Source organism: Sphaerodactylus townsendi, linkage group LG09, assembly GCF_021028975.2.
Source record: "Sphaerodactylus townsendi isolate TG3544 linkage group LG09, MPM_Stown_v2.3, whole genome shotgun sequence".
Taxonomy (NCBI): Eukaryota; Metazoa; Chordata; class Lepidosauria; order Squamata; family Sphaerodactylidae; genus Sphaerodactylus; species Sphaerodactylus townsendi.
In genome coordinates, this window is record NC_059433.1 from 24302690 (window position 1) to 24317559 (window position 14870).

At 44.8% G+C, this 14870-nt stretch overlaps 2 protein-coding genes across 4 annotated transcripts in view; one reads left to right on the forward strand and one right to left on the reverse strand.

Moving 5' to 3' along the window:
- FARS2 (phenylalanyl-tRNA synthetase 2, mitochondrial) overlaps positions 1-2352 on the reverse strand; it is a 293048-nt gene extending 290696 nt beyond the window's left edge. For 2 of the 3 annotated variants that reach the window (XR_007245429.1, XM_048507443.1), the window contains exon 1: positions 2212-2352. The gene's annotated coding sequence lies outside the window, so the exon portion shown is untranslated. The remainder of the gene's footprint in view (positions 1-2211) is intronic. The other variant, XM_048507442.1, reaches the window with a different exon arrangement.
- A 2-nt stretch (positions 2353-2354) lies between these two features.
- LYRM4 (LYR motif containing 4) overlaps positions 2355-14870 on the forward strand; it is an 89688-nt gene continuing 77172 nt past the window's right edge. Inside the window, exons 1-2 of the mRNA XM_048507445.1 lie at positions 2355-2487; positions 13486-13606. Coding sequence (XP_048363402.1) covers positions 2402-2487; positions 13486-13606 — 207 coding nt within the window. The 5' untranslated portion in view covers positions 2355-2401. The remainder of the gene's footprint in view (positions 2488-13485; positions 13607-14870) is intronic.

Consider the following 14870-nt stretch of genomic DNA (forward strand, 5'->3'; position numbering starts at 1 on the left):
CATCGCAACCAAGTTCTAATGTTGCACAAGCAGCTCGGCCAGCTTGGCCAAGCGGCGGAGGAGATGAGCATCCCTTTAAATCACCCCCCAACATTTCGGCCTCCCTTCTAAATGTAAAAAAGGAGGAGATGTAGGGATGCACTGCTGACCCAGCAGCACCGTAAGTAGAGCGCTGGCACACCGGCGCTCCTTCGGCCTTCTGGTCGCATTCTCCGCTTCTACCCCTCATCCCTTCGATGAGTCACAGGTCATGAACTTACCTGGTTTCATAGCCACCGGGTGTCCTTCCGGACAAAGGGATAAATGGTCTTGCCCCCAGGTGAGGATTAGGCCCAGACGCTGATGCTCCTCTCCGCACGTAGCAGCCAGGTGAGATCATGCATCACATGATGATCTCTCAGTCTCCCGCTCTCCCGGAATTCCCCCCGTTCCGCCCTTCTACACGCCCCCGCTAGAATCATAATAAAAGGTGCCAGGAACCAGCACACGGCAGAGTCACTAGGAACACGGACACCCGCGCTCCCGCTGCTGGCGCTCTCCACCAGATGAAACCTCCACGTCTCGCCTCTTCCTTAGCGACGACCCTGCGGGGATGACTACACTGCCCAATCTACCAAAGGACTCAAGGAGGCCTTACATAGCAATGCATTATAAAAACCTGACACAAACACTACAAAATTATAAACATATAAATACTAAAACCAGTTTAAAACCAGTTAAATTACATGAGATGGCTTTAAAAATCCTAACAGTATAAGGGATCAGGCCCGTGCATCATATCCCATGTTATGTTATTGCTATTGCATATGTTATTGTGACACAGAGACATCAGCATCAAAACCAAGCACAGGGTAGTTCAAGCCATCATCTTACCCATAACCATGTATGGGTGTGAAAGCTGAACTATAAAGAAAGCTGACAGAAGAAGAAGAGACGCTTTTGAGTTGTGGTGTTGGCGAAAACTACTGCGCGTACCATGGACAGCTAGGACAGTGGTGGCGAACCTATGGCATGGGTGCCAGAGGTGGCACTCAGAGCCCTCTCTGTGGGCACACGCAAACACGCAAACAGATCCCCACACACACACATCTAGGCTGGCCTGGGCTGCTGGGCTCAATTATTAGCATTAAACCTAAGACCTAATTTTGGGGAAGAAGTGTAGGTAACCCTGTCAAGCGCTGTTAAACCCCACTGATTTTCATGGGAAGAACTAAAGCGCGATCCTTTACCTGGGAGTAAGCCCTGCAATAGGGATTGCTTCTGAGTAAACCCTCCTAGGGTCGTGATTCACCCATTGGAAGAGTTGCACGGTTGCTTCAAAGCAAAGCCACCAACTACCACCAAGCTTACTCCCGAGTAACACACGCCTCAGAGCCAACCGTTTTTTCTAAACTAAAACCTCAGTATTAAGGTTAAATTGCCGTGTTGGCACTTTGCGATAAATAAGTGGGTTTTGGGTTGCCATTTGGGCACTCGGCCGCGAAAAGGTTCACCATCACTGAGCTAGGATGACAAATGCAGAGGTCCGGAGCTGCATAAGACCAGACACATCACTAGAAGGGAAAATAACCAGGCTCAGACTTACATACTTCTGTCATGTGATGTGATCAAATTTGCTAATCTATCATGATGACTTGTCAATGGTGGGAGAAGACCTGGATGCCAAAGAACAGGATGGCTAGATACCATAAAAGCTGATACAGGCATGAGCATCGACCAGCTGAAGGAAGCCGTACTTAATCGAAAAATGTGGAAAGAGCTTGCATATCAGGTCGCCAAGGGTCGAGAACGACTGAATGGATGACCCCCACCATCATCATGTTATTGTATCATGCGGCATGTTGTAAGCGCCCTTGAAAAAAGGGAGAAGGAAGAGGAGGAGTTTGCAGTTACTGCCCTGCAAGGAGGCTCCGGGCGGCTTACAAACTCCTTCCCTGCCTCTCCCCACAACAGACCCCTTGTACATTTCCCCACCCCGTTTTGCAGCGGGCAACCTTGAAGCCCCCCAGCACAAAGCACGGGACAGAGCGAGGCCTGCGGGGGGGGGGGGGGCGTGGGCGTCAAAGTGGCAGGAGAAGGGGAAGCACATGTCAATTCCCCCCTGCTCAGTCTGTCAGTGGCGGGGCCTCGGGTCCCTTCCAAGGCGCGGGGCCACACGCCGACCGGCGCCTCAACCCGTCCCGCGCCACGACGCCTCCTCCTCGGACTCACCTGCTCCCTCTCCCACTCCCGGCGCCCGAAGGAGCGACGCAGGCAAGGCCGAGCCGCTACAGAGCTCCCGGCTCCCCGGCGGCCCAGCGCGGCCTCGTCCCTCCCAGCTCCGCGGCTTCCGGCATCAGGCTCCGGCGGCGCCTCCAAAAGGGCAGGGCCTCGCCGGCAGGCCCGAGCCTCTGTTTACAACATGGCCGCGTCCACGCGGGCTCAGGTGTTGCGGCTCTACCGGGCCCTGCTGAGGGAGAGCCAGATGTTCACCTCCTACGGATACAGGTACGGGGGACTTCGGGACCGTAGCGAGCCACCTGGCCGCGCTTACTCCGAAGTAAGGGAAGGCGATGCGGCGCACACGTGCGCTGCATTGCGTGTGGATCGGATCGCAGCCTCCTTTAAAAGCTTCATCTGCGGAGTGCAGCCGGGTGGTTTGTAATGTTTAAGCGGGGGGGGGGGGGTGCTTTTAGTATCGGGCTGTATTTAATTTTTCACTTTAGATGAGATGGTCTCGATCTGTAGTTGAAGGTTTTCAGGCCCTCAATGTTGCGCGTGTTTCGGGAAATCTTGACCCGCCTTGGGGCTAAAATAGTAAAGCCTCCACTTGCCTTGAAACTGTTGGAAAGGGTGAGATGAAAGTCCTTTTCTGGTGGGTTGTGCCTTTGAGCCAGAAACAAAGAATGCAAAGTACGTTTTTGCTGTCTGGTAGGTAAACTGGAAATAGATGCACTTGAAGGATGGGTATTTCCATATGCCTTTGAGAACAGGGGGGAATTTGAACCCTATACAAGCAAGGAGATTAGCCCCAGTTTTTAAGTCTGTATTTGGAAAAACAGGTAATGGCATTGATGTATTTCGACAGGATAAGTAGGTGCTCTCATAACCTTTCCTTCTAACTTTTGTGAAGCTCAGTCTTATTTATTTAATGTATTGTCAAAGGCTTTCCGGGCTGTATGGCCGTGTTCTAGCAGCATTTTCTCCTGATGTTTCGCCTGCATCTGTAGCTGGCATCTTCAGAGGATCTGGTGGTAGTAAAGCAAGTGGAGTATATATATACCTGTGGAATGTCCAGGGTGGGAGAAAGAACCATTTGCCTGTTTAACAAGTGTAAAGGGTGCAGTTAGCAAGCTTGATTTGCATGTGTTGAGTGGGATCCACCCTTTTTAGTTTGTGAGTAACCTTGAAGCTAGCATAATCAATTAGTGCGGGTATCTGCATAGTAATAGCCTGGTATTCCACAGGTATATATACTCCATTTGCTTTGCTACCATCAGAGTCTCTGGAGATGCCAGCCACAGATGCAGGCAAAACTTAAGGAGAAAATGCTACTAGAACATGGCCATACAGCCCGGAAACCACACAACACTTATTTATTTACTTTATTTATGTTGCAACTTTCACCCCAATGACAACTTAAGGTCACTTACATCGTTCTCCTCTTCTCCATTTTATCCTCACAACAGCCCTATGAGGTAGTTAGACTTCCATGGTATGTGGGGATTTTAACCTGGCTTTCCCAGACAGTAGTTCAACACTTTATCCATGCACCATGCATGTTTATTTAGAAGGTCTCTTATTCCCAGGGAAGCAAACGTAAGAATGGATCACATCATGTGTTAAGTTATTCAGAACAGATTATGAATATTATTGTGCGAATCCTTACCACAGCACCACAAGGGAGGTTGGAATTATTTGACATTGTGAGTATTGACATTGTGAGAATTAAGGTAATTGACATTGTGAGAACTAAGTAATTGACACTGTGAGTACTAAGTAATTGACATTGTGAAAACTAAGGAAGAATGGCCATCAGTTGAGTTTGAATCTAAGAGGTTTATGCTAGCAACTTTAATGTTCCCAGTTCCGGATTTGGAACCTATCTTTTATGGCTAGGTAGCAGTGTGAGACCCACTGAGCTACAGGTATTTGACATCGAAAGGCATAGGACAGGAAGAGCTAGAGTTAGGATCTCTCCAGGGTAAGTCAAGGAGAGTGGGTAGTAGAGTAGGAAGAGGAATGACAAGTCAAGCATCAAGGGCTGTATTTCAGTGAGGAACAAGCCAAGGTTTTGGCCCCTTCCGCACATGCAGAATAATGCACTTTCAATCCACTTTCACAACTGTTTGCAAGTAGATTTTGCATAGTAAAATCCAGCTGCAAAGTGCAATGAAAGTGGATTGAAAGAGCATTATTTTGTGCAGAAGGGGCCTTAGAGCCACAGAGCAATCTTCTCTATCACTAGATGATTTTGTTGCTCTTCCTTTGCACAGAAAGACATCCATAAGGTGTGGTCCCCCTCCCCCCATTCTTTAGGCATGAATTCTAGCAGTGTGTCTTTCCAAAAATCTACAAAAAATATCAATAAAATGGTTGTTTTGTAGAGCTTGCAACCTAAGTTCAAAAGGCTTTGGGACCTACCTAAGGGTCCTGACACGTAGGTTGAAGGTCATTGCCCTAGACATTCTCCTGTGCTTACACATATTATAAGATCAAATGAGCTGTTGAAGAACTTGTACACATTGCCAGAAAACCTGCCCAATCGAGGCCTCCCTGACATATGTGCAGAGTAAAATTGTATCACCATAGTGCACATATATTGGCCCCTAATAGCCCAAGACTCTTTCCAACCTAGATGGATGTGTGAAGTTAGGGAAGGCCTGCACAAGAGAGGCATATCACCCAGTGCTCTCTTGACACAAGACTTGTCCTCAGCTAAGACTACAGTCAAGATGAGAGTTCAAGATATGGCTCGTCAACAAGATGTAACAGCATTCCCCAAATTTAATCTCAAACCATCCATTAAATACATTTTGGGCCCTTCCCCCTATCTATATAACTTGGACAGCCAGTCACTTAAGAGGGCTTTCACACTCACCAGATGTGATGCTCTTCCCTCAGCAATGCTTGAGGGCAGATATAAAAAAAATCTGTATATCGACAGGCTTTGTCCATGTGATATGGGGGAAATAGAGACCCTGATGCATATTTTTTTTATGATGCCCCACTTACAAAGAAATGAGGGCAAAACTGTTTGACTCTCTTCCAACATCAATTTTTCTTGGCCCTGAGGATTGTGCCATGGAAAGACTATTAGAAGATGCCAATCCGAAAATAACCAGAGAGGTGGCAAAATTCAGTGCTTATGTGGTTAAAATGCGTGGACAAGCAGGGCAATAAAAATAGGAACTTTGGATTAATGATTTTATCTTTTATTCAAATTTTATTCCAGTTTTTAACTTGAACTTATATTATGGTTTGGACAAACAGTCTTTGGAAACTGATTACCTCAATTTTATTTTGTATCTGGTCTGTAAATGTACTATCTGGATTTTATATTTTATATCTGATATTTTCTGGTCTTTGACCGAAATAAAATATTGATATTGATAGTGCACATATTCCAGGCCCCAAATTCTAATTTCCTCTCTTGAATCTATTAAATAACATAGAATGTGGATCAGCCCTTAGTTCATAGTTTGCTAGGTTGTTCCTTTAAGCACCACAATGAAAGGCTGTGAAGATATCTTCGATTGAATTAGTTGTCTGTCTATCCACACAGTCATGTGGTGGGTGGATGTATCTGGTATCTTCATTTGGAGGAGTAGAGACTGATATTAACCACCCTGAGCTGCTTGGTGGAAAGGAACAATTAAAAATGTATGTATTAAAGCAGGTAGGGTAGGAGATCAATTATGGGATGGACAGTAGAGCAGGTTGGAGAAGTTCTAGGTGCTTTGTCTCTTGTCATCAGGGAATATAAAAGTGCAGCACATATATCCAGATCAGTAGCTTGGCAGTCTTGTCACGCTGGGCACCCTTGGGGCAGGTGATATATTGTTTGCATGCAACTGGTACATTAAGCTTTCTGTCAGTTGTGTTCTGTGTTATATGACCAAACAGTAGAAGGCCTAGAACATTAATGAGTGTTTGATCATTTAAATGACCTGGAAGATGCTTCATAATTACACAACCCCGTTGCGCACAAGTACTGCCATCATGAATCTCACTATTAAGTTTTGCCTTAAAAACCATCGTGAGTAGCTCAGGGAATGTTGTTTAAGGCTTGCTTGCATGTCAGGAGAAGACAAACCCCGCGATGTAGCAATAAATGAATATTGTGTTACTTGGCACCCCCCATTATTTGTGCCTTCCTTCCTCAGTGCTTTTGGATTGTTTTTGAATTTCAATATTCCTATGCATTTTAGCTGTCAGCAGGCCAGGATATTTTTTTCTAGTGGGGAGCTTTCTGGATCAGCACACGTAGGGAAGCATTTCACTGCACTAGGCCCATACTTGAATCTGATCTGGAAATGGAAATATTTGGTTTAGTGCAGTGATGGCAAACCTTTTCGAGACGGAGTGCCCAAATTGCAACCCAAAACCCACTTATTTATTGCAAAGTGCCAATATGGCAATGTACCCTGAATACTGAGGTTTTAGTTTAGAAAAAACGGTTGGCTCCAAGGCGCGCGTTACTCAGGAGTAAGCTGGGTGGTAATCAGTGGCTTTGCTTTGAAGCAACCGTGCAACTCTTCCAATGGGTGAATCATGACCCTAGGAGGGTTTACTCAGAAGCAAGCCCCATTGCCAGCAACTGAGCTTACTTCCAGGTAAAGGATCACGCTTTAGTTCTTCCCATGAAAATCAGTAGGGTTTAACAGCGCTTAACAGGGTTGCCTACACTTCTTCCCCAAAACTAGATCTTAGATTTAAAGCTAATAATCGAGCCCAGCGGCCCAGGCCAGCCTAGATGTGAGGGACTCTGTTTGCGCGTGCCCACAGAAGAGAAGGAGCCATGGAATTACATGCTTACTGGTTTAGTGTGATTGTCTGTCCAAAACTGGTGATTCAATCAAAAGCAAAGTAACATTGTTATTTTCTGTGTAGCTAATCAAGCAGTTGCAGACTTCTTCTAAGCTGGAGTTTGTTAAATTTAATAAAAGCATTCTTTTACGTTCTCGCTGCTTTCAGTGTTGGAGTTGTTTTTGTGTTTGTGTCCTGGGTTTGGTGCCTGGATGCAGCAGGTGGCGGTGACGTCCAGAATGGAAGCGAAAACAGTTTAAGTGCAAATAGAAAACGAGCTGCAGCTTTACAGAAATAAAGTACAGAGATTCGAAAATGATTTTCTAGAGCTGCACTTAATTGCCAAGGGCTTCATCTAGTCCTCTGGGAGCTTAGCACCCACGGATGAAGGCCACTCATAGAGAGTCTTATTTTTTATTCTCTTGCCACTTCTGTCTGTACAAGGCTGTTGGAATGGGATATCATCATCATCATCATCATCATCATTGTTTATTACGGCCACAAGGCCAGCAAAAAGAAAACAAAGACGAATTCAAATTGTACATACATGCAGCAATCCATGGTAAAAGAAACCTCAATTTACAACATTATTACAATCTCCATAATCTAATACTGCTCCCTGTCTTAACATGGATCTTCGCTTATTATATTCTAACTTACAAAATTTAGCTACCTGCAAAGATATACAAGGAATCCTGTCTCCCAATAAAATTCTTGTAAGAGCCACGTCAGAGTCACCTGCGACTGAATTAGTATGGAGAATTAACAATGGTTGAATTGGAGACTTCCTTTCCTCTTTGTGGAGCTCACAATGCAGTAGGATGTGTGATATAGAGTCTACTTCCCCTGAATTGCAAACACAAATAGAAGCAATTTTTTGCAAATAGAAGCAACTTTTTGACATCTTCCCACAAAATTGGGAGATGGAAAAGCGTCCCTAGAAAAGGCGCAGTGGCATTTTGCAGATGTAATATTAGATAAATAGGGGGTGACCAAGATTCCCGACCAGAATGGGATATCTGTGTCACCCATATCCCTGCCCAGTCTTCCTTTTGATCTTGCTGAAAGTCACTGGTTCTCCAATGCATGAGTAACATGGTTGGAGTAGAAGGCTAGATAAGAATATGGTACATGTGCACAGAATGTTTTTTCACCCAGTGGCCCATTGTATGATCTATGCATATGCCTATAAATGGGAAATTGGGCCCTATTCAGCTTGTGGGAATCCTGCTTGTGTAAGCACTGTGCTCACAGTGAACTTATTTATCCTCTGTCCTACTGGCCATGGATTTTGTTTCTGATTTATGGAACTTGACCTGTGCCTCAACCGCCAAACTCCTAATCTGTAACTTCTACTGAAGTTATTCATTGTGTTTGTACTCAAATAGGAACCTTTGGGACATGAACTTTGCTTTGTCCCTCCTTTTTATTGATGAAGGATGACCTCTGTATAATGCTGTGTGGACGTAGCAGTGTTTTTGTACTGGGAGGTGGGGTGGAGTTTGTAGAGATTTGTTTTTAGACCACTTTCCTGGCCTTTGGGCTAAGATCAAACGTATGAGTACATAAATCCCAAGACTGGAACCTGAAAAAGCCCCACATTTGCAGAAAAATGTGAAGTCTTTAAAAAAAGGGGGGGGGGGTTAATTTGTTAATTAATATATTTTATACCGGATCATCCTCCCCAGTGGAGACCCAAAGAGGCTTACATCATTCCCTTCTCTTACTGTATTCTCACAACAATTCCGTGAGGTATCGTAGGTTAGACTGAGAGAATGTGACTGGCTCAAAGTCACCCAGCAAACTTCCATGACAGAGTGATGATTTGAACCTGGGCCTGGCAGATCTTAATCTGATACTCTAAGCACTATGGTTTATCTTTTCCTAACATGAAAGTCCCCCAAAATAATAGAAGCAATGTCTGTACCTTTAAGAAGTGAATGCCCTCTCAGTAGCCATTGTGGAGTTTTTATGGCAGCCGCATCAATATTGCCAGCCTTCAAGCTTTGGTTTCTGTCAGTACAACAGATGGGAAAGGTCAGGGCTGTTCTGACCTCCCATTACACCCCTGCTTCCCTCCTTCCTGCCCTCATCGGGACCCGGGCCAATAGGAACCTTGCTACCATTCAGTTTGCACAACTCACCTAGGTACTGTAGTGACTTCAACATCCTGCCTGTGTGGAGGCTGCCTGTACTGGGCTGAGGCCTCATAACTTGTATGACAGGGCTGGGCACTGGTGGCCCCCACACAACTAACTTTAGGACCACTGGCAGTGGTGGGATTCAGCAGGCTTGCACCACTTTGGTAGAACCGGTTGTTAAAATGCCTCTTGTAAACAACTGCTTGTTAAAATATTTAAATCCCACCACCGGAACCGGTTGTTAAATGATTTTAATCCCTCCGCACTGGACATTTGCAGCTTGGCCAGACTTTTCCTAGGGATGGGATGTCAAAGTGAAGAAAAGAGGGAAGGCTGAGAGCCAGTGTGGTGTAGCGATTACAGTGTCTGACTAGGATCCGGAAGACCCGGATTCGAATTCCTGCTCTTCCTTGGAAGAGTTCCGGGGGATCTTGCCCCCGTCACCTGATCTACCTTTACAGTGCTGTTGTAAAGATGAAATGGGGGAGAGGAGATTGATATAAGCTGCTTTGAGTCCCCACTGGGGAGAAAGATGAGATATAAATGGAGTAAATAAATAAGGGTGATGACTGTGGGAGAAAATAAAAGATAGGCTGGTTGGGGTGTGTGAAGGAGAAAAATTAGCAGGGAAAGGGGTTTACAAGGAGCCGAAAGAGACAAAATAGCCCGGAAAGGGGAGTGAATGGGGAAATGAAGTGACCCATTTCGAGTCCTTGTGAGTTTGCTTCTTATTTATATAAATATTGAATTTTTGAAATACAATATTCAAACCACACTTGATTTTTTCCCCTAATCAATTATTGTATTTCAAGTATTTGCTGTTGAAGGGATACAAAATTAGCACAGGTTGCTTTTTTCCAATTTTGTTTACTAAAAACAAAAATTAAATCAAAATAAACATGCTAATCAGATCATGCTCCGTTTTAGGCATCAGATAGTTTTCTGGAAAATGTTCCAATTCAACCTTCCTGGAGACCCATTATCACTATGTAAAGTATCCTATCTCATCAGTTTTTAATAGTTCAACACATGCTTAGACTTGCAAAAAGCTTATGAAGAACTTCTTCATGAAAGGCTCCTGAGTAAATTTTGACACAGTGAGAAGCAGAAAGGAGGAATTAAATAGACAGTGTTCACAATGGAGGGAAGTAAGCAGTAGAGGTTCCATAAGGATCAGTATTAGGATCAGTGCTATTTAATTCGGGTATGTGATCTAGAATCATGGAAACAGCAAAGGGCCAGGTCTGCAGACAGTGCCAAATTATGCAGCCCGGTGGGTGCCAGATTATAAAGACCTCCAAAAGGATCTCTTCTAACTGAATGAATGGGAAAGTTGCAGAAAATCCTACCTTGTAAATCACAGATGGGATCTGATTTGGCAGTGGCCGACCAAGGAAGACATCTTGGCATTGTGATGCACACCCAATTTAAAATGTCAACATGTTTAGTTGCATCAGCAATGGAAAAAAGGCAAATGCTAAATTAGGTATTGGGCTGAAAACAAAGCAATCTGTGTTGTAATTCCCTTGTTCGTGTTGGTTGGTGCAGTAGCATTTGGAATATTGTACACAGTTTTGGCAACCATATCTCCAAAGGGATAATGAAATGTTGGGAAATGTGCAGAAACAGCAACTAACATGATCATAAGATGACAGGACCGTCCCTGGACATACAGTTCAATCCAAAAGAGAGTTATTGCAGTCTCAACCCATTAATTTCAGTGGGTTATGCTGGAGTAACTCTCTTTAGGATTCCACTGTAAGGAGTTTGTGGCTTTATAGAAAAGATGACTAAGAGGAGACACTATAGAAGTTTATAAAATTATGTGCGGGGTGGAGAAAGTGGACAGAGTGCTCTTTTTCCTTTTCCTGTCATTTTTTCACTCAAGGTTAGCTAGCTTGCAGAAATTACTGCCACATGATATTGTAAGAACATAAGAACAAGCCAGCTGGATCAGACCAGAGTCTTTCTAGTCCAGCTCTCTGCTACTCGCAGTGGCCCATCGTGATAGCCACTAGTTCAGTTGGCTGCAAAAGGAGACAAGACAACTTCATGGAGAACAGGTGCATACTGTATATGGCTATTAGCCATGATGACTGTACGCTGCTTACATATTTACAGTGGGGAACCCTGAATTCCAGTGCCCTAATAGGCATTCCAGGGGCAACTGTTCAATTGCTCTTGAAAACAGGATACTGGACTTGGTGCATCATTGGTCTGAACCAGCCCAGGTGTTTCCTGTGCATCCAATCACCTTTCCTTTTCCTCTTGAGTTTACCATGCATGTATGCTTGGGATTTTTGGTGCTCAACATGGACTTTCTGCTGTTGGATAGTATTGCTGGATTATTTTTTGATAACATCAATTTGCTCATTTTCCAGGTCATCTACTCATATTATTCCCTTCCATACATTTTACTACTGTTTTCACTTCATTCAGATTCTCAGTATTTCTTTGAAACTTGTAGATGAGTTTTGCCACCAGTTTGTTTGTTTGGCCCATATTGCCCAGAGTGAAGTTATTCCTTTAAATCAGGTGTGAAAACCAGAGAGGCAGCAGGAGGAAGATTTCTTCATTGATTTCAGGTTAGTTTTAGTGTAGGTTTTGGCCGAATTGGAAAATCGGCTGCATTGATTGTATGCATGTTTCGCTGACCACACGCACCGTGATCTGTCATTCTGCTTACAAAGCTTATATGCTCTAATTAATAACATTACCTTAGCAATATTAACTTTCCCCTGAGGTGTAATGTAGCATAAGAGAAAGGAATTCTGATTCTAGAAGTGTCTGGTTCAAATCTCACCTCTAACATGAACTCATCAGGAAACTGTGCCTTGAGAATGTAAGAACGAAACTGTGCCTTCAGGAAACTGTGCCTTGAGAATGTAAGAACGAAACTGTGCCTTCAGGAAACTGTGCCTTGAGAATGTAAGAAGAACCCCCCTGCTGGATCAGACCAGTAGTGCAGCATTAGGGCTCACACAGTGATACCTGAAATGGTAAGAATCTGTCCCCTTTAGTGTTGGGGCAAGGGCGAATCTAGGCAAACTGGAGCCCAGGGACAAAATCTGAGTTTGGTGCCCCCCCACCCCATGTATGGACGACCACCCTCCTCCACAATGACCAAACAATGATTTTTTGCACCAGCTCACAAAACACCTCCCACCACCAGCAAAACATACATGGCTTTCTCCCCACCAACTCTCTTTCCTAATTGTGTCCTCACACCAACCCTGTGAGGTAGGCTGCTAGCCTGAGAAACAGCTCCAAGCCAGTGCAAGTGGGAATTAACTTTTAAGCATGTAAATCTCTCACAAGTCCCCCCCCATCTGAAGGTATACCAAGCAAACGTCAGCATCATCTCTCACAAATCACCTCCTACCCCCAGCAAAACAGGCATGGCTCTCTCCCCACCACTTTACTAATTATTGTCCTCCACACCAACCCTGTGAGGTAGGCTGCTAGCCTGGCTAGCTCCCAAGCCAGTGCATGGGGAATTAACTTTTTTTAAGCATATGGAAATCTCTCACAAGTCACCCCCCCATCTGAAGGTTTACCAAGCAAGCGTCAGCATCATCTTCAGTTCTGCTGCTACTTCTGGGCTCCCTGCTCAGCTTGCCTTTTCCTGTGCCTGCTGGCATGGCTGCCTGGGAGAAGGCTTCTGAGAAATGCCACACTTAATTTAAGATGAATAAGGCACGCTGGGTCAGAGGGAGGGGAGGCGGAGCTCCCCAGTCCTGCTCCTGGGAGCCCAGTGGGACTTCTCCCCCGCCCCCTGGACACTCCAGGCCACCTGTATTATGGGAGTGGTGAGGGCTACGACATGAAGCACTGAGGCAGTGCGGCTGCTTCAGTGCCTGCTTTCTAGGGCTTGCTCAATCCCTCCCTGTGTAGGAGGATGTTTTGGCGCCCCCCACGTGACCTCAATCGATGCGCCCGGGGACAAGGGGTACCCCATGTCCCTAGGCAGGAACGCCAGTGTGTTGGGGAATTAGTGAGAGCAGACTTTTGGCTTAACGAGGGGTCAGGCAAGCTCTGGGTTTACCACCACAGAGCTGTGCGGCACCCAAATGCTGGCACGATACCTCTTTCTGCCGCTGTGGTGCTTTTTACACCAGCCGAGGGGGGCAAATGCACCAACAGGGCCCTCCAACACTCCCAAACGTTTCAGTGCCTCTGCCCCCCCCCCCCTTCCAATCTGGTTTGGCCTGTTAAATATTCAGCAAGTCACCATCCTGTGTTACCTAAAACTTTGTTCCTTGGCATTGGTATGACTGTTTTACAATTTGTTCGTCAAAGTTTTGGCAAACCTCTGGATGTTCCCTTATTTGTCTAGGACATACGCCATCAGAAGAATAAGAGATGCCTTTAGAGAAAACAAAAACTTGAAGGATTCAGCAGAAATTGAAACACTAATGAACAATGCAAGAACAAATCTGGAAATGTTACACCGACAGGTAAGCCTGGTTTCCATCTTTGTTTCACAGAGCGTTGCAGAAATGTTGAAGTATTTCTTATGAAGTGCAGAGGTTTATACCACAACCTGGTATAATCCAAAGCAGTAAAAACCAAAGCAGAATTACATCTTTCTACATCTGTTAAAGTCAGTGGAATAAAAGGGTGTCAATGGAGTAAAAGGGTGCACTGAAATATAGGTACCCCTCGTAAAAGAACAAAATGCTCCCCCCCCCCCAAAGTGTTTGATATCAATATGTTTCATTCCTCTGCCTAATGTTTTGCGGTCGGAGGAAGTCGGTCCATTGTTAGAATCCAAAAAAGTGCATGTGTTTATGCACAGGAGGGATTGATTTCCTTTCTTTGAGGTTATTATTTCATTGTTGTTGTTGTTATTTATTCAATTTCGGTATACTGCCCCATCCCCAAAGGACTCTGGGCGGTGTACAACATAATCAGCATAAAATACAAATAACAAGATAATCAAATAAGTAATAACCAACAAATAATACCTAACATTAGGCTTTCAGCCCCAGCGATTGTCACATAAAGATTACACATAAAGGTTACTGATCATATGAAACTGTTATATACTCACTCAATCCTAGCTCAGTATCATTTCTTAGAGAGATGGCTTTAGAAAGGTAAGAGTCTTTCCCGCTGCCTGCAATTTGTGATCTTTGACCTGGAGAGGGCGAGAAATCAACCTTGGGTCTTGTTCATTCAAAACATGTGATCTGCCACTGAGCGATGGCCCCTGACAAAGATTATTTTCAGTAAAAATCGCTGTGCTGATCATGCTTGTTGCGTATTTGTGGGGGATGTTCCACATGTCCTCTATCATTCTGTGTTGCTTGTGCTGGGATATTCCATGTTCTAAGTCACGTCTGCATGCCCAGTATTTTGAACACACAAGAAAATGCAAAGTTGCCTTATACCAGTGGTGGCGAACCTTTGGCACTCCAGATGTTATGGACTACAATTCCCATCTGCCCCTGCCAGCATGGCCAACGCCCAGAGTCCTTTGGGGATGGGGCATAACATCTGGAGTTCCAAAGGTTCGCCACCATGGCCTTATACTTACTCTGACCACATGACTGTCAAAGTCACTGCTCTGACTGGCACTATCTGTCTGTGGTTTCATGTAGAGGAGATCTTTCTTACCCTTTTTTATCTAGAGATGTCAGGAATTGAAACTGAGAGATCTGCACATAAAGCTCTAATGTTCTATCACTGAGTCATGGCCCCTCCACAGAGGAAAGTGTG